General features: G+C 43.0%; 1 protein-coding gene across 2 annotated transcripts; it reads left to right on the forward strand.

Annotated features, from left to right (window-relative positions):
- Positions 1-497: 497 nt before the first annotated feature.
- IL1RL1 (interleukin 1 receptor like 1) lies at positions 498-20,987 on the forward strand. 2 transcript variants are annotated; one of them, XM_079972805.1, is made up of 13 exons: positions 498-579; positions 2,225-2,925; positions 3,265-3,326; positions 4,186-4,256; positions 5,519-5,702; positions 7,553-7,718; positions 9,112-9,274; positions 12,157-12,225; positions 12,364-12,484; positions 12,704-12,861; positions 15,568-15,708; positions 19,058-19,216; positions 20,463-20,987. In XM_079972805.1, the coding sequence occupies exons 4-13, from the start codon at positions 4,193-4,195 to the stop codon at positions 20,825-20,827; spliced, it is 1,590 nt and encodes a 529-aa protein (XP_079828931.1). In that variant the 5' UTR covers positions 498-579; positions 2,225-2,925; positions 3,265-3,326; positions 4,186-4,192; the 3' UTR covers positions 20,828-20,987. The 2 variants fall into 2 exon arrangements, with proteins under 2 accessions (XP_079828931.1, XP_079828930.1); XM_079972804.1 differs by lacking the exon at positions 3,265-3,326.
- The last annotated feature ends 890 nt before the right edge of the window (positions 20,988-21,877 follow it).

Here is a 21,877-nt window from a genome sequence, read left to right on the forward strand (position 1 = left end):
TAGTTCACTGATGCCCAGGATGTCAACATTTATTCTTGCCATCTCATTTTTGACCACATCCAACTTACCAAGGTTCATGGTTCTTACATTCTAGGTTCCTATGCAATATTTTTCTTTACAGCATTGGACTTTCCTTTCGCTTCCAGGCATATCCGCAACTGAGCGTCCTTTCGGCTTTGGCCCAGCCGCTTCATCAGCTCTGAATCTACTTGTACTTGTCCTCCGCTCTTCCTCAGTAGCATGTTGGACACCTTCCGACCTGAGGGGCTCATCTTCCAGCGTCATAACTTTTATATGCCTTTTGTCTTTGTCCATGGAGTTTTCTTGGCAGGGATACTGGAGTGGCTTGCCAGTTCCTGCTCCAGGTGGATCACGTTTGGTCAAAACTCTCCACTATGACCTGTCCATCTTGAGTGGCCCTGCACGGCATAGCTCATAGCTTCTCAGAGTTATTCAAGCCCCTTCGTCACGGCAAGGCAGTGATCCATGAAGGGGCCCCTAAATCCTAGAAATTAATAAATGGTTGGCTTTTGATTAATTGGTATATGGATGAAAGTTCTAGCTGCAGAGGACTTCCGGGTTGGCGCCATCGCCGAATGGCGGACTCCCTCCGAGCTCCGGAGGGAGCCTGCTCAGCAGGGGCTGGGTTCTACCGTGCCGGCGACGCGGGGACCCTCAAAAACCATGGGCGCTGAAACCCATGGGCATGGTGACTCGGTGGGCACCGTTTGCGTCCCCCCGACCCGCGAAGGAGCCTTTTTAAAGGCTGTGGAGCGGGTGACAGGGGGTGGTGGTGGTGCTGTGAGTCCTCCGCTTCCCCTGCCAAGTGAAGCCGCATGCCATTCGACGGAGAGCGCTGACTTCTTCCATTGAAAATTTGGACTTTAAAAGAATAACCCGTGAGTATTTGGAACTTGGATTAAAAAAGGGGAAAAATTCTTTTTAAATTCGGAGCGAGCGGGGGAGGTGCAAAAAGGAAGTCAGCTTCCCCCCTGTTGTAGAGGAGCTAAAGCAAAGGATTTGACAACTAAGATCGAGTGCAACCTTTTTTTGATAAAATTATTAACTTCGCGATGGAAAATTATAAGACTGGGCTGGAGGAGAAAAGTGGAATGTGAATTAAAAGGCAACCCCCCCCGAAACCCCGGGAGCGATCCGTAAGAGCGCCGGGAGAGGAGAAATAGAGGTTTTGACAGCTGTCAAAGGAGCTGTCAAAGTGGAAGAACAAAAAGAGAACTTTGTTACGAGGACTTTGCTGGTCACATTTGTTACAAATTGGATATAAATTGTTTAAAACAAGGAATAATAAGTTACTTTGACTGTTGGGTGTGATCGGGAAGGAAACTGAGTTACTATAATCCCTCTAGAGGAGCTGTGGGACACTACAAGTATTGTTGGCATCGAATTTGAATAGGACTTTTTATCTCCTGGGAAACTGCAGAAATGGAACACTATTTTGTCTACAGAGGTTTACACACTAAAGGAGACAATAGATTTATCTATTGAAGAATGGAAGGGACTTGACGTAATGTTTTGTTCCTGAATAACAAAGCCTCTGCAGAGGAATTAGAAGCTTTTTGGAATTAGAACATTTCTGCAGGAGAGCGGGGAAAAAAAAAAAGAGGAGGAGAGAGAGAGAACAACAAGAACAACAAGAATAACAAGAACTGGACAAAGTCGGAAGATAGACTCCTTCCAAGATTGGACATGTGAAATCAAAGATGACCAAAAGACGGCAAAGACTAATAAAAAGACGGCAAAGCGGACTGGTGAAGGACTGTGGTTTAGATGTGGGAGCTCCAGGATGACAGTAGATATTGACGGACATTGGGAACCCAACCGGGAAAGGGGGGAGGGAAATTTGGAATCCAAAGGGTGTTAAATTACATTTTATTCTTTTTTCTATTTTTCTGTTTATTTTAATCTGTATTGCATATTAAAGAGGGGAACTCGTGGAAGGGAACAGGTCGATTTTAGGGGATGGGAAAATATTTTTTAAATTGGGTCAATGATAAATAATTTTAAAATTTGGGGTAAGAATTTGTTGAATCTATTTGAAAGAATTGGAATACAAGAGGGGGAGGGGAGGGGAAGTCCTGGAAGGATGCCAATGAAAATTAGGTTTTAAATTTGGATGTTTTTCTTTTTCTGTTATATTTGAAAATCTTTAATAAATATTATTTAAAAAAAAAAAAAGAAAGTTCTAGCTGCAGAACTGGGCCAGACAAGGAATCCCTGGCTGGCCTAGTGAAGAGCAAATCTGTTAACATGACAAAAAGTGTTGATAGGCTATCTGAGAGCAATCCTTTGGTCTGAGGAGACAGATGTTGCCAAGGTGATGGGGGATGTTGAAGTGACAGGAAAAAGGAGTCTGGTAGCAAGGGATTCTGGGAAGGAGAAGGAGAAAGAGTCCGGGATCCATCTTGGGAAGGCTGGCTGGGAGAGATGCCTTGGCTGCACTGCTGTGGGGGACAATTCTCTCTTGAAATGACCATGCTGTAAGATCTGGACTCCCTCCCTGAGACTGAAGGTGTAAATAGGTGATTAACCCATATTTCTTAAATCTACGACTATCTCTGCTGTGTCTCAATTCTCCAAAGAAGCACAGACCCTGGAACCCCCCTAGGCTCTTGCCACCGCTCAGCAGAGAGATGGGAAAGCACAGAACTTTTGTAAACAATATCAGTTCAGGAAATAATTTTGCAATTTGAGGAGGTGGCTGCTTTGCTTACGCAACAAAATCCTTATCTGCACAGCATTTCATATGACACTGATAGCTGGTAAGTTCACAAACCACACAGGAGGAGGAGCCTCAGCTATAGATATAATGAAAACCCTTTAGAGTTTTGGATCAGCTAAGCATCTCAGTGAAAGGAAGAGGAACAGGAGACCTGCCAAGTTTCTCCATTTCGCACTCTTCAGTCGGTGGGTCATATGCAATAATAATAATATTATAATAATTAATTAGGATATGTTGTATTCTGCCTTGTTATACTTTGTCGTAAAGAGCGGCTTATAAATTCATAAATAAAGAAAAACGTTGAGATAATCCTTGCACTCGGAAATGCTCGGATAAGATCATTACATAATCTTGTTATTTCGCTTTGCTATGTTGTTATGAACTTGTTTTGTAATGTTTCTTGGTTTGTAAGCTGCTTGGAGCATGAGTGTGTGTGTGTGTGTGTGTGTGTGTGTGTGTGTGTGTGTGTAAAAGCAGTATACAAATAAAATGAATGAATTAATGAAGGTGGTTTGCTTCAACAGCTGGCTGATGGCTGCACAACTTTCATTTCTGTTGTGACACCATGGACAGTAGCATTGCAATAGTAAGTGGTTGTATACGCATACTGTGCATTTAAAGCACATCCCCCACTTAAACAGTCCTGGGAACTGTAGTTTGCTATGGGTGCACTCTGAGGGGTAAGCAACAGTTCCAAGGTTTCTTGAGGGGGGGGGGATGTGCCTTAAATGTGGGGTGTGTATGCAGCCAGTGTACTGCGTTCTAGATATTCCAGCAGGACAGTCTCAGCTCTGGATATTATTTTCTTATAGCCAGATCCTATATTAATATCTGAATCATGATTCTGAATATTGGAACATTCGGTTCCAACATTCAGCTACTAAGCAGTTCACAAACAGATATTTTAACTTATTTCATAAAACGGAAAGTGGGAGGGGATTTCCACAAAGAAGATAAAAGTGCTACTGTGAAAGAAATGTGGAGGATGTTTAGGGAAGCTTTTAATGTTTGATGTATTACAGTATTTTAATATTTTTTTGGAAGCCACCCAGAGTGGCTGGGGAAGCCCAGCCAGATGGGCAGAGTATAAATAATAAATAATAAATTATTATTATTATTATTATTATTATTATTATTATTATTATTATCATCATCATCATCATCATCATCATCATCATTAGTTATGGAGCTGTCTTTTTTACTCGCTGTGTTGAATATCAGTCTCTGAGCTGAAACCAAAATGCTGTGCAAGTACGTATTCAATACAACAAGGCACAAGTTGTTCAGGTGCCAGCCGAATCCCAGGAATTTTGCGAAACAATGTCTTTCCAATTGAAAAAATGTAGATCTTTCTCTTTCAGCATGCTGATAATTTTGAAGAGTCAAATAACAGGGCTTTCTTTTTTTACTTTTTCTAATGTGTTTCCCTTTCCCCCCCAATTTAGCAACACAATGACTCTCTTGTATTTCATCTTGCTCATGGCTTTCTCTGCTATTGCTGGGAAACCGCAATACTGTAAGTCTTACTTTGCGCTGATTTTACTCACAGAAATACCTTGAATATGATTGATTCATTCTGTTGAATGAACTGCTGGTCACAGTTGTGTGTCTAAACTAGAATGATCTAGACATCCATTTGTCAGTTTTCATTTCTTAGTGCAGAAAGTATTAATCTGATGTGTAGAAATATTTCCTATTCTGGTTAGTTCAAGAGTGTTCTGGAAAGGTTTATTTCTATGTGGGAGAAACAGGAATAAGGTTTCTAATGGTTGGGTTATTTCTCTGGGAAGCTGTGTTCAGCTGTTTTAAACTGGTTCTGTTATGTTTCTGTCACGGTCATGCTGACTTTTATAGTAAGGCAATGAGGAGCCTGGGCTCCCATTCTTGCTTCATCTTCCTTTGTTCTTATGTTCAGTTCTGTATGCTTAGTGCTAAGGTTTAATCTTATTCTACGTTTGTAAGTTTATTTTAAATGCTGCAACTGGATTTTTTAATGGACTGTGCCAATCCTGATTGCATTGGATTTGTGACCATTATGTATCCAGGAATGGCCAAACTTGGCCCTCCAGCTGTTTTGGGACTACAACTCCCATCAACCCTAGCTAACAGGTCCAGTGGTCAGGGATGATGGGAATTGTAGTCCCAAAACAGCTGGAGGGCCAAGTTTGGCCACGCCTGATTTCAGTATCAGTAAAGCTCTGCTGGATGAAGTACAATTGCCTCTGGTCTATTTTTTGGAACTCTGCTGAACTCTGTTACGTGTTTAAGTTTTTCCCTCTTCCGGCGCTGACATAACACCATTACTATTGAAAAATTTCCTTAAAATATACATAAACACCCCAATCCAGTTTCCATGAGCATTGCAATTTGATCAATGAAAACCAGGTTCTACCAGTGCAGATGGATGCCTATCTATGTCACTGTGTTTATTTGGGCTTCATTGAACTGCTTTGATAGATCTTTTGATAGGGATGCACTTTGTACTGGGATGGTGGGAAGATTCATGAGCTGGATCATGTCCATGTCAAAAGTGCAATTCTTAATCCAGAAGAGCGCACATGTAGATGAATGTTGTTGTTGTTGTTGTTGTTGTTGTTGTTGTTGTTGTTGATTTGCATTTGTTTCCAAGACACAGTTACTGGTTTTAGTATGACATTACCAGCAGCATTAAACAAGCTAGGAAATCTCTCCTGATGTAGGTATGCAGAATGTTTTTCTTCAAGCCCCCATCACTTGATATTTTGCAAAGGAATTTTGAATCTATACGTATGTTTGCAGGGCTTACAATAGCAGGTGAGGCTTTTGTTGTAAAGTGCCCTGTGCATGACACTGCGGTCTGGAAGCGTGGTGATACAACCATCTCTACAGACAAAAGGGCCCGAATACATGCTTCTGGGAATGAGCTTTGGTTTCTGCCCGCATCTGTTGAGGACAATGGAAATTACACATGCATCCATCCTGAGTAAGTAAAAAATGAGCAAAAGCTTTCTGTGAGTATGTGTCATAGAATCATAAAATTGGAAGGACACCAAGGATCATCTAGTCCATCCCCCTGCAATGCAGGAATCTCAGCTAAAGCATCCGTGACAGATGGCCATCCAACCTCTGCTGAAAAACCTCCAAGGACTCCCACCAGCTCTCATGGGAGTCTGTTCCACTGCTGAACAGAAAGTTTTTCAGAATATTTAGTCAAGAATCTCCTTTCTTGTACAGTGGTACCTCAGGTTAAGAACTTAATTCATTTTGGAGGTTTGTTCTTAACCTGAAACTGTTCTTAACCTGAGGTACCACTTTAGCCAATGGGGCCTCCCACTGCCGCTGCGCCGCCACTGCGCGATTTCTGTTCTCAACCTGAAGCAAAGTTCTCAACCCAAGGTACTATTTCTGGGTTAGTGGAGTCTGTAACCTGAAGCATCTGTAACCTGAAGCGTCTGTAACCCGAGGTACCACTGTAACTTGAAGCCATTGCTTCGAGTCCTACCCTCCAGAGCAGAAGAAAACAAGCATGCTCCCTTTTTCCATGTGACAGCCCTTAAGATATTTGAAGATGGTTAGCATCTCCTCTTTTCTAGGCTACAGTTGATGGTTAGCATCTCCTCTTTTCTAGGCTTCAGTCTCCTCTTTTCTAGGCTAAACATACCCAGCTCCTTCAAGAGCTCCTCGTCAGGTTTCATTTCCAGACCCTTGATCATCTTGGTTGCTCTCCTCTGCACATGTTCCAGCTTGTTAACATCCTTCTTAAATTGTGGTGCCCAGAACTGGACACGGTACTCCAGTTGTGGTCTGACGGGCAGAATAGAGTAATACTATTAATTCCCTTGATCTGGACACTATACTTCTGTTGATGCAACCTAGAATAGTGTTAGCTTTTTTTTTGCTGCTGACTCATGTTAAGCTTGTGGTCTACCAAGACCTCTAGATCCTTTTCACATATACCGCTATTAAGCCAGGTGTCTCCCATCCTATGTTTGTGCATCTGGTTCTTCCTGCCGAAGTGCAGAACCTTACATTTGTCCCTAATGAAATTCATTTGGTAGCTTGCACCCAACCTTTTAAGGTCATTTTGAATTCTGATTCTGTCTTCTGCGACATTAGCTACCCCTCCCAGTTTGGTGTTATATGCAAATTTGATGAGCATCCCCTCAGTTCCTTCATCCAAGTCATTTATAAAAACGTTGAACAACAGACCCAGAATGGGCCCACCTCACTTGCACTTTTTCCCAGGATGACAAGGAACCATTAATGAGTCCTCTTTGGACTCGGTCAGTCAACCAGCTACAAATCCACCTAACAGGTACCCACATTCAAACCACATTTTACCAGCTTCCTCATGAGAATATTAAGGGGGACTTTGCCAAAAGCCTTACTGAAATCAAGATACATTATGTCCACAGCATTTCCCCGATCCACCAAGTTTGTAATTCCATAAAAAAAAGAAAAGAAATCAGATTGGTCTGGCACGACTTATTTCTGAGTAAATACAGCATCCTTTTCTAAATGCTCACAGACTGACTGTTGAATTATCTGTTCAAGGACCTTCCCTGGCATCTATGTCAAGCTCACTGGTCGGTAGTTACCTGGGTCTTCCTTTCACCCCCTTTTGAAGATGGGGGCAACATTTGCCCACCTCCAGTTCTCACCTGTTCTCCAAGAATTCTCAAAGATAATAGACAAAGGCTCTGAAATTACACCTGCAGTCTCCTTTAGTATCCTTGAATGCAGCTCATCAGGCCCTGGAGATTTGAATTCATTTAAAGTAGCTTAAGAAAATATATCTTAAGAAAATATATGGGAGTTGCTTTGTATTCACAGGTATGCTCCTAAAACGATGAGTGTCATAATAAATCCAAATATAGAAGGCACTTGTTATTATGAAGATGCTCTTTATTTGGAAACAACTGGAAGCCCTAGATCCGCTAAAATATTCTGCCCTTCCTATAATGACTATGAAAACGCATCTGATACGAAGTGGTTCAAGGTATGTATCATCGATATCTGGCTGTATGGTTCTAGAGAGACAGTGTTGGATTTGAAGGTTCTCTGTGTAGCATCAGCCGCCTCTAGAGCATGAGAAGGGAAAGTCTCAATTACCTGCTGAGATGCCATCTCCTCTGCCTGGAAGTAACTGTTGAACACAACCACTTTCGAATGTATTAATCTGATGTTAGGCTCGCGCACTCCCTTTCTGACTGTGCAGGTGAAATTTAGGACTTGGCATTGAAATTTTGGAGGACTTCAGCATTCATGCCCAGGCTGGCTTGACAGGTATAATTCACGACCATGAGACTCTCCGGCATATTATTGAGTGAGCTGTGTGGTGGATTTAGGGAAGTGCGATGGGTTCAGAGCCTCAGGGGTGCCAGGTACGATGCAACTGTGATTTGCAGTGGAGCACAAGAGGTGTAGGGCCACTAAATTTCAGACCCCAACATCCACCACTGAGGTCACACACTAGTTCTGTCATCCTTCACTGCCCTGGAAATGGCAGTGGTCTTGTTCATGGGTAGATCATTATTTATTTCCTCATACATATCCCGACTTCCTTCCCAATAAGGGACTATGCGGCTGTTGACAATATGGTATCACATACATAGCAGCACTCAATGTTAAAATATCATTTTATTGTTTGCTGTTACTTATTTGTGCACCATTTGGTTGGGTTCCTCGGCTATAGCAGTCAAGGTGTAAGATGTCCTTAAGATTATAATTTCTCATGGCCCCAAGTATGCAGATAGTATACTTGCAGAGGCATTATGAACTTCTGGAAACTTCGGCTTCTCTGAGCATGCTGATCCTTCCCTCTTGAGTCTCAGTTTTCTGTTCTGACTACAGTCTTATTGACAGAGGTGGCAGAACTCACCATGAACACTCCCCACATTCTCTTAGAATGGCGATGGTGCCTAACTGAGAAGTGCTGGGATTGAGTTCCAGAGAGTTCCGGTTGGGAAAAAAGGCTGTGCTTGCCAGCACGCAACACTGGAGTTCACATTTAGATCAGAAGGTCGGCGGTTCGAATCCCCATGACAGGGTGAGCTCCTGTTGCTTGGTCCCAGCTCCTGCCAACCTAGCAATTCGAAAGCATGCCAAAGTGCAAGTAGATAAATAGGTACTGCTCTGGCGGGAAGGTAAATGGTGTTTCTGTGAGCTGCTCTGGTTCGCCAGAAGTGGCTTAGTCATGCTGGCCCCATGACCCAGAAGCTGTCTGCGGACAAACGCCGGCTCCCTCGGCCTTTAGAGCAAGATGAGCGCCGCAACCCCAGAGTCGTCCGTGACTGGACCTAACGGTCAGGGGTCCCTTTACCTTTACCTTTAGTAATATTTAATAAGTCATTAAACAGTGGTGAAAAATGAATATATGTTCTGTTTTTTAGGACTGTAAACTTCTTCATGGAGCAAGGTACAAAGCGGTTAAAAACATCCTTTACATTTCTGATGCAATTAAAAGTGACAGTGGATACTATACTTGCCAGTTTACATACCACCATGGTGGAAGAGCATTTCCAGTAACTGCAACAACGCCTTTTACAATTACAGGTAAGATGATAGTGGACATTAACCAGTTTGAGCCAGCAGTGGTGTAGTGGTTAAGAGCAGTGGACTCATAATCTGCTGAACTGGGTTCACTTCCCCGCTCCTCCACATGCAGCTGCTGGGTGACCTTGGGCTAGTCACACTTCTCTGAAGTCTCTCAGCCTCACTCACCTTTTTGTTGTGGGGGAGGAAGGGAAAGGAGATTGTTAGCTGCTTTGAGACTCTTTAAGGGGAGTGAAAGGCGGGGTATCAAGTCCAAACTCTTCTTCTTCTTCTTCTTCGATAAACAAACAAACAAACAAATATTTCGTAGTGTGTTTGTACATACCAAGGTTGCTTTGGTTCCTAAAAAGATAGTGTGGTTCTATTAGCACAAACTGGTGTTGAAGTGGTATTAAATGATGAGCCAGTCTTTACAGTATTATGCTGTTCTATTCAATTAAACTTTTTATTGCACTAACCATAGGCCATGGCATCATTCAGAAGGAGAAAAAAAACAAACACACAACAATAACCATAAAAATCATTGGGCACCACACATACAATAAAACCATAAAATCATTTGTTGCATTAAATAGAATGGAATAGCAGAAGATTCTCAGGTAAGATGTGCGTAATTAAATATCCGAATCCCCTTTGCAGTTGACTGCTATTTTATCTAGTTCTTCCCTCCTGATCTTCTTAGCTGCCAGTGCATAGAGTGCTACTTTATAAGTAAAAAATGCGGGAATGTTCAGGGATGCAGGAGAGGATATATTGTCTGATTATATCCTTATCCAACTTGTGTTAACAAGTTCCACAATTCAGCAGAGTAACATTCCCCTTATTTTTAAACTTTGCAGTGGATGCGTTTGCTCAGGCTCTCTAAAGCCTCTATAATAACTGTTCTGGTATTTTCCCCTTATTCCCTCATAAAAGATAAGACACGACACAGTCTTCTACAAAAGTATAAAAAGAGTTTACTCACATTCTGTTCACAATCAGATCTCAGAAGGCAGACTTAGCTTAATGAAGTAACATACACTTGGAATCTATCTCATAAGAAGACAGTCCCTTTGTCCTCTCTTGGCTGGAAGCCAAGAGGGCATCTTTGGCTTAGTAGATGTTGTTTCTTCGATGCATGTGGTGAAAAAGAGAGAGATGGCTGCCCTGCCCTGTGCTTTTGTTGTTACCTGCACAGGTGAGGCCACACCCACATTCCTCACATGCAGAGGAAGTCTGTCCCAGCCCAGAAGGAATCAGGAAGTTTTCCTGCTGCTTGGACAAATATTCCTCCCCATGTACAAACATGTTCACTCTAGGAATGTTGCACTTGACTGCTCTTGTGTTTCACATCCTACAACAAAGTTGTCAGTGTTGCTCAGCAGCCATTTCACCCTTTCCACCCTATTCAAATGTCTTCCATTCATAAACAGGGGGTGCTGCAATAAATAATGGCACCGGTCCTAGACGCAGGGTTGTCCACGCAGACAGAGTCTCTCTTTCTAATTTGCTTTGCCGTACCATCCATCCAACACCGCCGAGGGCATCGATTGGAATTGTAGTTCTGTAAAAGCGATTCTTGGTACGGCAAGTGGGAGCTTTGTCAGGTATCTGGTTTGGGCATGCTCTGTTTTGATAAGTGGGAACCATGGTGAGCTCTTGGTAGAAGCAATCATGGTTAGATCTCTTTCTGCATCAGACCTAAAGAGACAGTCTCTTAAGTGCCTCTTATCCATCTTCATGGTCACCTGAAGATCTTGTAATTGGTATTGGGACAAGAGGTTTTGGATGCCAGCCTTCCAGCATTTGGTCTGTTCTTGTTCTGTGTGAGACATAGCGGAGAATCTCTATGCTGTTCTATATTTCTGTCTGACGTGATTATTCTAACAGTTGTAACCAGTTCTATTTTTCTAGGGGGGGGGGGAAGGTGTTGGAACTCACCATGAATGCCTCCCTTGTTCTCTTATAATGGCAATGGTGCCCACCTGAACTGAGTTCTGGCAAGTTCCCGCTGAAAAACAACAACCCCGGGTTGTAATTGTCTTTGCCGTGTAAATTGATTAGTTTGTGTGGTCAGCGCTCTCATCAATGGGAGTGTGCCATAGAAGTAGCCAGAAGCAGAGGGGTTTTCTGACTGGGACTGAAGTGCTTGAGAAGGAAGGTTTAACTCTTCCTTCCAGCTGCTACAATTTTGTTTAGACCACAGCGCCACCTGAGCCCACTGAGCCTCTTGGGCTTGCCAATTGTAAGGTCTGCATTTCGAATCTGTGCAACGGGGTGAGCTCCCATTGCTCTGTCCCAGTTCCTGCCAACCTACCAGTTTGAAAGCACACCAGCACAAGTAGATAAATAGTTACTGCTGCAGCAGGAAGGTAAACAACATTTCCATGCACTCTGGCTTACGTCACTGTGTTCATTGCTTCAGAAACAGTTCGGTCATGCTAGGCACATAACCCGTACAGTTGACTGTGGACAAACGCCGGCTCCCTTGGCCTGAAAGTGGAGATGAGCGCCGCACCCCATAGTTGAATTCAACTGGACTTAACCATCCAGGGGTCCTTTAATCTTTACCTTTACCTCGCTACAATTTTGTCCCAAAATGGCTTTGGAAAATCTTCCCTGTAATCTCTGAATGTTCTGGTCCAAAATTCAGCCTGAATTCTACTAGAGTTGAGCTCAGCAGTAATCCTAATTTATATTTGTGGGGTTGAGTTGTTTTTGGTTTGGTTTGTTTTTGAAAATAAGCAATAGGGATTACTCTTCTGATATCACACTGAAGTAATCTAAGTGATGCCGTATTTAAAATAACTTGGAAAATATTATGGATATAAGCTATAATTCTAAATTGTGAAATCACAGCTTAAACATTATTCTAATGTTTTCTATCTCTGTCTCTTCCACAGATTCCTTTTTACTGACACCTCCTAAAGTTTTATATCCAAAGAATGGTGATGTTATAGAAGTAGAGATTGGTAATGATACTATTTCTTCAGCTGTTTATTTTTGTTTGTCTGTCCTAAATCTCCACCCATTCGGTTTCATCAGATGACCTGGGGGGGCGGGGGGCGGGTCTAATTTTATGCTGATGATGTATGTATTCATCCCTCTAGGTTCTCCTGCGCAACTTTTATGTAAGGCATGGCTGGGCCACGGAAAGCAAGACATAGCCATAAGCTTTTGGGAATTCGATGAAGCAAACGATTCCAACCGCTTTGTTACATCCAATAAATCGTAAGTAAAAAGATGTCCATTGTTAGGAGGTGGGGGAGGGGAGAAATAATTTAATTAGCTAATTTTTTATGTTGCCAGAATTTCTAGAGTAGTTTACAAAAATGCATATTAAACGATAAGAGCTTAATATCACAAAAAATCAGTTGCAAGCCAAGTGAAGCAAATTCCACTTCTAGGTTGCCAAAGCTGAGCTGGTTCGAATGACATTCTTTCTACTAGGTATATGGTACCTGGCGAAGGACAGTTTGCGGAGGCTGAATTAAGCATCACAGAAGTGAGGGAAGAAGACCTCAGCTTAACCTTTAGATGTGTCCTGGCCAATGATCTGGAGTTTGAAACAACAGAAGTGACACTGGTGCCCAAATGGACAGGCGAAGGTGAGAAGAATTTTAATCCTCTCTTTGTTCAGCAACTGTCAAATCTCAAAGCGTAAGAAGGACGTTGTTCCTATCTTTCCCTCGGAACTCTCCCACCAGAACTCTCTCACCATCCCTGCTCTTGGCCTTCCTCGAGTGCCTCTAAGTGGCTGGAACAAGGCCTATGCAACTTGTTTGCCAGGGTACAGGGGTATATGTGTGCACAGTCACCGGGGCAGCTCAGGACATGTTGACACCTGAAGCGAATCAGAACATGCAGCCATCTCTGGCCTGGGAACTCTAGTTTGTGAAGAGTGCATTTGAAATATACAAGGAAGAGTCGCTCCCCTCCTTTGCCTTCTGCCATCCCTGCAGCCCCACCAGCAATGAGTAGCATCAGTGGCAAGCAAGCCCCCTGTCCAACGCTGGGTGGGGTGTGTGTGTGACACTGTGTAGTCACTGTGCAGATGAGCTGGTGGCCAAAGGCAGCAGGAAGGGTGGCAGCTGTGGACCACACACCCTGCCTCCTCTTCCTTCTCATAGCGGCTTCCATGGGGAAGCCAGAAAGCGTGCCAGGAAGTGGAGGCCATTGTTGCAGCTAAGCTCACCCAACTGGGGAGGACAGGCCAGGTCACAGGCTTCCTCAAATTTGGCCCTCCAGATGTTTTGAGACTACAATCCCATCATCCCCTCCACATATGTTTATAGTTACCCCTATCACTACACCCCCTCCAACAAGCTGCTAAAACATTCCTATAAATGTATGATAAGTTTACCAGGGTAAGCCACCACTTTTGCAATATCTTCAAATCCTTTATTGCTAATTGAGTGGGACGTCAGCATGGCCAGTAATCTGGAATGGTGGGAGTTGCAATCTAAGGGGCACCCATTCCCTCCTTGCTGTTTGTCTGATCAAAATCATGCTCTCCAAGTTCTCCTTGCCACATGGTACTTTGGTTTTTGAATGCCTCTGTAGTCGAACGTTTCGGAACTCGAACGCCGAAAACCCGGAAGTAAGTGCCTTGGTTTTCGAACGTGCCTCTGAAGTTGAACAGGAAACGCGGCTTCCATTTTGAGTTTTCTGTACTGAGGCTTGCGTTTTGAGGCTTCCGCTTTCCGAACATTTCGGTATTGCAACGGACTTCCGGAACGGATTATGTTCGAAAACCGAGATACCACTGTACAGCCAATTTAAGGATGCCAATCTTTTTTCTCTACCCTTTAGGCTTCTTGCATAGGCTAGATTAGTAGGAGTTCCTTTATTAGCTGTAGAGATGGTAAGAATCCCAGTCACCACAAAAATTAAATGATTGGCCTTGTCCCAAAATGGCCTTTGAGACTTGAAGGGTTCGATCCATTCAGAGATTTATTATTAAATCCTTGAATTTCACTTCAGAGACAATAGAGAATCATCAGTCAAGATACAGAAGCACTAGCATGGTGTGTTTTCTAGAGCAATCACTGTATGAAACAACCATTCAACAATCCAATATGACCCTACCCAGCCTGTACTTAGAAAATCTTTCTCAGAAGCTCTGTTTTGAGTTGTCCACCATCTTTTGGGTAGTGGAACTTCCTTCCTAAGGAGGTTTAACCTGCTCCTTATCTGCCAGTGTCAGCTCTGAGGCACCAGGCAAAGATGTCTCCCTGCCGCAATTGTGCTTTTGGACCCACTGATTATTTGTTGCTTTTATAAATATGATTTCCTACCTGCCTTTCATCATACGCTCCCAGGGTTACAGCAATTTAAGAACACATTTTGTGACAGTCTCACACAAATTGCGGTCACAATAACAAAGTGACCTGAAAATATGTATCTCAAGTGTCACAATTCAGGGCAAAGAGGTAAATCTTCACCATAGGCTGGAGTTTTAGGTGAAGATGGTGATGAGTAAGGCTGCTGGTCCTGGATATACATAGTCTGTTATAGTTTTAATTTGTTTTTTCCCTGAACAGTTTTAAGATTTTAAAGTCAGTTGGCTCAACATTTAATGTTAATTGCTATGTACAGGCAAGGAGCATATCTGTTTTATCTGTTTTTCTTCTATGTGGGCTTAAAAGTCATATATTTTAATTGGAGAACAAGCACTGGAGGAGTGGCTGTTTTGGCTCGATGTTTTTAACTGATAAGAAACACTTAGAATGCCATCTTGACCAGTGGATACTCTCCAGTTTTAATAGTTATGTATTACACAAGCCCAGACCTGCAGTGCTTTGGTTAAAGAGTCCAGAACTACATTGCCAAATGTCTTCCAGGAAGTTGCCACAGAACTCAGACCCCATTTGGTAACGTCTAACAGTTACTACGTACACAAATCAATACACCTTGGCTGCTTTGAGGGTCAATACGCAGTGACAGGAACTGAGACTAGCAATAATGGAACAGAGGGAGGACTCATTCTGGGAAGTGGTGGCCTGGGGTTTAATTGAAGTGAGGTCATCACAGGAAGTTCCTTTAGACAGGAAGTCAGCCCATTAGACCTTCTAGTATTGTCTGCACTGCAGAGGAACACCTCTCCCAGTTTTAGAGAAGGGCTTTCCCAGCAAAGCATGTGAGCTGGCTCTGAGCTCCAGCTCTCCCCTCCTCATGACACAAGACATCCCGGATAGTCTACTCCAGACTTATTATTCTAGCATCTCTACTTTCGCTGCTGCTTGGTGTGATTGAAAATAGAGCCCAGGATATATTTATATTTTTGGTAATCTTCTATATTTTCTTTTTGTCAGGTCATAGCAACACCTACGTGATTGTGGTGTTTGCTATTTTAGCAGGTCTTACAATGATCTTGGTGATGGTTTACCATGTTTTTCGTGTTGACATTGTCTTATGTGTCCGAAGGATATTTAACTGCAATAATTCCAGGGATGGTGAGTATGAATGCACAGTTACAGATAGGTAGCCGTGTTGGTCTGCCATAGTCAAAACAAAATAAAAAGATTCCTTCCAGTAGCACCTTAAAGACCAACTAAGTTAGTTCTTGGTATGAGCTTTTGTGTGCATGCACACTTCTTCAGATACTTCTTCAGGTATCTGAAGAAGTGTGCATGCACACGAAAGCTCATACCAAGAACTAACTTAGTTGGTCTTTAAGGTGCTACTGGAAGGAATCTTTTTATTTTGTTATGAATGCACAGTTTGTGCAAGCAGTAATGAGCAGTTACATGTCCCAGAGCCAAGAATTTATCCATGATCTACAGATGACTGGCTCCTTATGTAGCTGGATGTTCACCATGGTGAATTACCACTTGATAAAAGGTTGTATGGATCTGAGCGGATGTCACACTACAAGGGCCTTCTCTGTAGTGGCACCCACCCTGTGGAACACCCTCCCTTCAGATGTCAAGGAAATAAACAACTATCTGACTTTTAGAAGACATTTGAAGGCAACTCTGTTTAGAGAAGCTTTTCAGGATTGACATTTTAAATTTAAAAAACCATTGTTATTATTATACAAGAGGAATGCAAATTTGCTTTCCGGGAGCAGAGCAATGAATAGCTATAATGGGTGGGAAATGATGAACTAACTCTGTTTTGATGGCAGTACCAGGAGTGGCTTAAATTGGATCAAGTTGCTTCAGAAGGCACACAACATGTTGATTTTATCACTTGGCAGTTGCTTCCTTTGAATTTGGAAGTGTGTGGTGCAATGGACTATGACCTGGAATACCAGAGTTCCAATTCCCACTCAGCCATGAAACTCACCTGGGGCCGGTCACTGTCTCTCAGCAGAACATGCCTCGTAGGTTTCTTGTGAAGATCAAAAGGGGGGAGAGAATCATGTGCACCACCCAGAATTCCACATTTACAACATCTGTGCAACTCACTCTCAAACTCTGGGATTGTTGAAACATATACAACAAAAAATGAATCAATTCGAGTTTTGCAACTCAAATTGGGTCTACTAGACCTAACGATTTTAAGCAATGTGGACTGAATTTGCTTCTGGGGCCCCTCTGGCATTAGGGGCCCTGAGGCTTAAGCTTCATTAGTCTCCTAGTAGATCTGCCCTTACTAAGGACTGTGCTTTCAAGTTCTTGGAATTCATTTCCCCTCTTTAGCTTTACTAAGGTAAAGGTAAAGGTACCCCTGCCCATACGGGCCAGTCTTGACAGACTCTGGGGTTGTGCGCCCATCTCACTTAAGAGGCCAGGGGCCAGTGCTGTCCGGAGACACTTCCGGGTCACGTGGCCAGCGTGACATCGCTGCTCTGGCCAGAGCCAGAGCCAGAGCCAGAGCCGCACACGGAAACGCCGTTTACCTTCCCGCTGGTAAGCGGTCCCTATTTATCTACTTGCACCCGGAGGTGCTTTCGAACTGCTAGGTTGGCAGGCGCTGGGACCGAGCAGCGGGAGCGCACCCCGCCGCAGGGATTCGAACCGCCGACCTTTCGATCGGCAAGCCCTAGGCGCTGAGGCTTTAACCCACAGCGCCACCTGCGTCCCTACTGGACGTCACCTGCGTCCCTACTGTTCTCCAACTGGAGCGCTCGCAGGCCAGTGTTTCCCATTTGTCAGTGTTTATACTACTTTTTTTAAAGCTTTACTAATTTGATATAATAATCCTAAATACAGTGGTACCTCGGGTTAAGAACTTAATTCGTTCTGGAGGCATAGCTGTCAACGTTTCCCTTTTTTAAAGGGAGATTCCCTTATTCCGAATAGGACTCCTCGCAAGAAATGGGAAAAGTTGACAGCTATGCCTGGAGGTCCGTTCTTAACCTGAAACTGTTCTTAACCTGAGGTACCACTTTAGCTAATGGGGCCTCCCGCTGCCACCACTGCACGATTTCTGTTCTCACCCTAGGAACTATTTCTGGGTTAGTGGAGTATGTAACCTGAAGCATCTGTAACACGAGGTACCACTGTAGTATAACAAATATGCACAATTAATGCTATGGTGCATGCAACTTTATTCACATTCAATGGGCTGGTTAATTTCAAGTCTATCCGTGTTCTTTTCTTTTTTTTTTTTTTTTATAATAATTTTTATTAATTTTCCACACAGATAATAAACAGCAATATAACACAATATAACTTCATACTCATCGGTTCATAACCTTTTTTCTTTGACTTCCCCATACCTCCCCATCCCTGCATCCTTGTTTAATAATTCTTTAGCAACCCTTAAGTCCATTGTCTTAATTCCTTTTCGTAAATATTTCTTAAGTTTTTTTTTTTTGTTTACTGCTGCAATTCTTTACTTCTTACCCGCTGACATCTTAACATTCCTCAATTTTACAATTATTTTTAAGATATATTTTGAAATTCTTCCAGTCCTCTTCCACTGTCTCTTTCCCCTGGTCCCGGATTCTGCCCGTCATCTCGGCCAGTCCCATAAAATCAATCACCTTTGTTTGCCATTCTTCCAGAGTAGGTAATTCTTGCGTCTTCCAATACTTTGCCAGTAAAATTCTTGCTGCTGTAGTGGCATACATAAAGAAAGTCCTATCCTTTCTTAACACCACTTGGCCCACCATACCCAAAAGGAAAGCCTCTGGTTTCTTAGGAAAAGTCCACTTAAGGACCTTCTTAATTTCATTATAGATCATTTCCCAGAAGGCTTTAACCTTTGGGCAGGTCCACCAAAGGTGGTAGAAAGTGCCTTCAGTCTCATTACATTTCCAACACTTATTATTAGGCAAATGATAAATCTTTGCTAGCTTGACTGGGGTCATGTACCATCGGTATATCATTTTCATAATATTTTCTTTTAAAGCATTACATGCAGTAAATTTAATACCGGTGGTCCATAATTGTTCCCAGTCAGCAAACATAATATCATGACCTATATCTTGTGCCCATTTGATCATAGCTGATTTCATCGTTTCATCCTGTGTATTCCATTTTAACAGCAAGTTATACATTCTTGATAAATTCTTAGTATTGGGTTCCAACAATTCTGTTTCTAATTTTGACTTCTCTTTCTGAAATCCTATTTTCCTGTCCTGTTTAAACGTCTCATTTATCTGATAGTAATGCAACCAATCTCGAACCTTAGGTTTTAGTTTCCGTGTTCTTTTCATGCTTGTAAATTCTAAAAATTGTGCTAAGCATGCTGCATATATGGTACATGATTTACAAACAGGCGTGCTAATAATCTGTAATCCGGCTGTTTAACCTGTACAACCAAATGAATTCTGCATTTCTAGCTTGAAAAATAACAGCTTTCTAAAATTCATACTTCAGCTTTGCATCTATTTCTTGTTTTATTTCGCAGATGGTAAAGTACATGATGCATATGTTATCTATCCCACAAATGACACTTATGAAAATAATTTTATGGGCTCTTTTGTTCATCAGATTCTACCAGAGATTTTAGAAAAACAATGCGGGTATAGATTGTGCATTTATGGGAGAGACGTGTTCCCTGGAGAAGGTAAGCTGTTGTGCAATAAAGAAGCTGTGAATTACAAATTGCACTGCCATGATCTCAGCTACATACCACTACTAGCCTGAGAATAAAGGCTAGTCTACACAGAGCTCCAGTATGGTAGATCATGGATATGGAACCTGTGGCCCTACACAGGTGTTGTTGGACCAGCCTGATTCATGGTCAGATATGATGGGAGCTGAAATAAAATATAATCTAGAACAGGTCTAGGGAACCTCCAGCTCACAGGTCAAATAAGGCCTGTTTGTTTGGCATTCTTCCTTCCTCGGCTCCCAGCCACAGCCATCAAACTCTTCTTTCTTCTTCTTCTTTGGCGATCATTTGTAGTCAGGTAAGATTGTCTTCCATAAACACAGTTATAACAGTGAGTCTGTAAGTGGCTGTGGAGGCCAATTCTGGATCCACACATCATTCCGCAGTGGGAACATTAGTTTTTGGGCGGGAGTTGATCACTATGAGGGTTTGCCAAGCGCATTTCTCCTTTTCGTTCTGAGTTTAAGCGTCTTCAAAGCCCATGACACCTTTGGTAAAGGCTGTTCTCCAACTGGAGCGCTCGCAGGCCAGTGTTTCCCATTTGTCAGTGTTTATACTACTTTTTTTAAAGATTTGCCTTGAGAGAGTCTTTAAATCTCTTTTGTTGGCCACCAGCATTACGCTTTCAGTTTTTAAGTTCGGAATAGAGTAGTTGCTTCAGAAGTCGATAATCAGGCATCCACACAACATGACCAGTCCAATTAAGTTGATGTTGAAGAATCATTGCTTCAACACTGGTGATCTTTGGCATCAAAGGCGTGTTAGAGTGCGTTCCAATTGTTCCTCTGCAAGCAAGGCTTGCAATTGGCACTGAATTTATATTTATCACTGAAAGCAAACCCTGCTTGTGGTGGGGGCTCTTCCTTAGTAGACAAGGCTCAATTCAAGCTGCGCCAGAAATAGTCCAATTCTGGCATGGTAGGCTCTGGAGGTCTTCAAGCAGAGGCCCAGCTAGCCATCTGATGAGGACGCTCTAGCTTTCTCTTCCAAACTCTCTGATTCTAAGAGTCACAAGAAACCACTTGAAAAACCACAGACAGACTGCACTGCTGGTGCTCTTTACTTTAGATGCAGTGGCCAGTGTTGGTATAGTGGGTATATTCTGAGCCATAGATTTTTAATAGCCTTCTGAAACATGCACCATAGAGTTGGAAAGGTCTTGTGCTATTTCTTAACTACGTACTTTATACATTGGCAGATGCTATTAGTGCAATTGAAAGTAGAATACAAAAGAGCAGAAGACTGATCATCCTTCTAACAGAATGGCTGGCCAAGAATGAACATTTTGCATACGAGCATCAGATCGCATTCTACAACGTCCTCATCCAAAATAACGTGAAAGTGATTCTGTTGGAAATGGAGGAAATTGGGGACTACGAACGGCTGCAGGAGTCTCTCAGGCACCTCATTCACCAGCAAGGAACTATAAAATGGAGAGCAGAATACATGGCCTCTCCATCCTCACCCAACACTGCCTTTTGGAAGCACGTGGAATACCAAATGCCATGGAGGCATCGTTTAAAGAAGCCAATCACAGCAAATCCTGCATACGGTTTGCTGTAAATAAGCCCGCAAAAGCGACTAGCTTGCATGAATGTTTGCTAGCTCGCTGTGGGCCTCTTACAGCAGCCCGTTGCATTTCTTTGCTAGGTGTAAGGGGAAGGATGGAGCACTCTGGCTTGCGGCCTGCAGTTCCCTGTTGCTTGTGGCTATCAGGCTAGCACTTCAAAATACATTTTGAAAAGAAGAAGTAAAGCGTGCAGATCATTTTGCTGTCTTGAAATTTATTTTAAATGAAAGATTTCTTAATCAACAAAAACACGTGCATTGTCCCTTTTTTTCAAGCTGCATTTTCTACAGATCAGTTTCATTTGTTGTGAGACATTAGTGTTACATATCGTGTCAGGTTAGGAAGAAAAGGGGGAAAGAGGTGGAGGGGGGGAGCAGTGAGAGGAGTGGCGTCGAGTGCTTCTATTCTTCTACTGAGTGTATGTGTGGGGTTTTGTGTCAGCGTCACTTGTGTGGGTTCTCTTTACTATTTGCTTTTTGCATTTCTCTGTTGGTGAGAGAGGTTGGAGGTGCTTCTACTTCTGAAGGAATTTTCCGTCCCCTCTTTTTCAAATTATTGCACACTGTCCTGGATCTTTCAAAACATTCCTCTCTAACCCAGGCTTTCTCAACCTGGAGCTTTCTAGAAGTTGTTGGGCTCCAACTCCCACCAGCCCCCTTAGACAGCGTTGTAGGGCAGAGGTCAGTGGCATGCGGTGGCATTTTCGGTAGGGGAACAGTTAGGGCACCAATGCGGGCATGCACGCTCCATTCTAAATAATAGTTGTGGCTCCCCTGTGACACTCTGTGCAATCGAACTAGCCGTGCTCCCCTAAATCTGACTGGAGGGGGGCATAGGAGCCAACTCCTAGGGGCTGAGGTCCGCTTGCCTTCCCCCACGGGTGGCGCTGTGGGATAAACCACAGAGCCTAGGACTTGCCAATCAGAAGGTCGGCGGTTCGAATCCCCGTGACAGGGTGAGCTCCCGTTGCTCAGTCCCTGCTCCTGCCAACCTAGCAGTTTGAAAGCACGTCAAAGTGCAAGTAGATAAAGAGGTACCGCTCC

Source organism: Podarcis cretensis (assembly GCF_951804945.1).
Source record: "Podarcis cretensis genome assembly, chromosome: 4".
NCBI classification, from domain to species: Eukaryota; Metazoa; Chordata; class Lepidosauria; order Squamata; family Lacertidae; genus Podarcis; species Podarcis cretensis.

Coding starts and splice junctions, on each gene's coding strand:
- IL1RL1 (XM_079972805.1), top strand. CDS start 4,193: ATGACTCTCTTGTATTTCATCTTGCTCATGGCTTTCTCTGCTATTGCT. Junction 7,719..9,111: donor CTGATACGAAGTGGTTCAAG/GTATGTATCATC, acceptor TCTGTTTTTTAG/GACTGTAAACTTCTTCATGG. Junction 12,226..12,363: donor TGTTATAGAAGTAGAGATTG/GTAATGATACTA, acceptor TCATCCCTCTAG/GTTCTCCTGCGCAACTTTTA.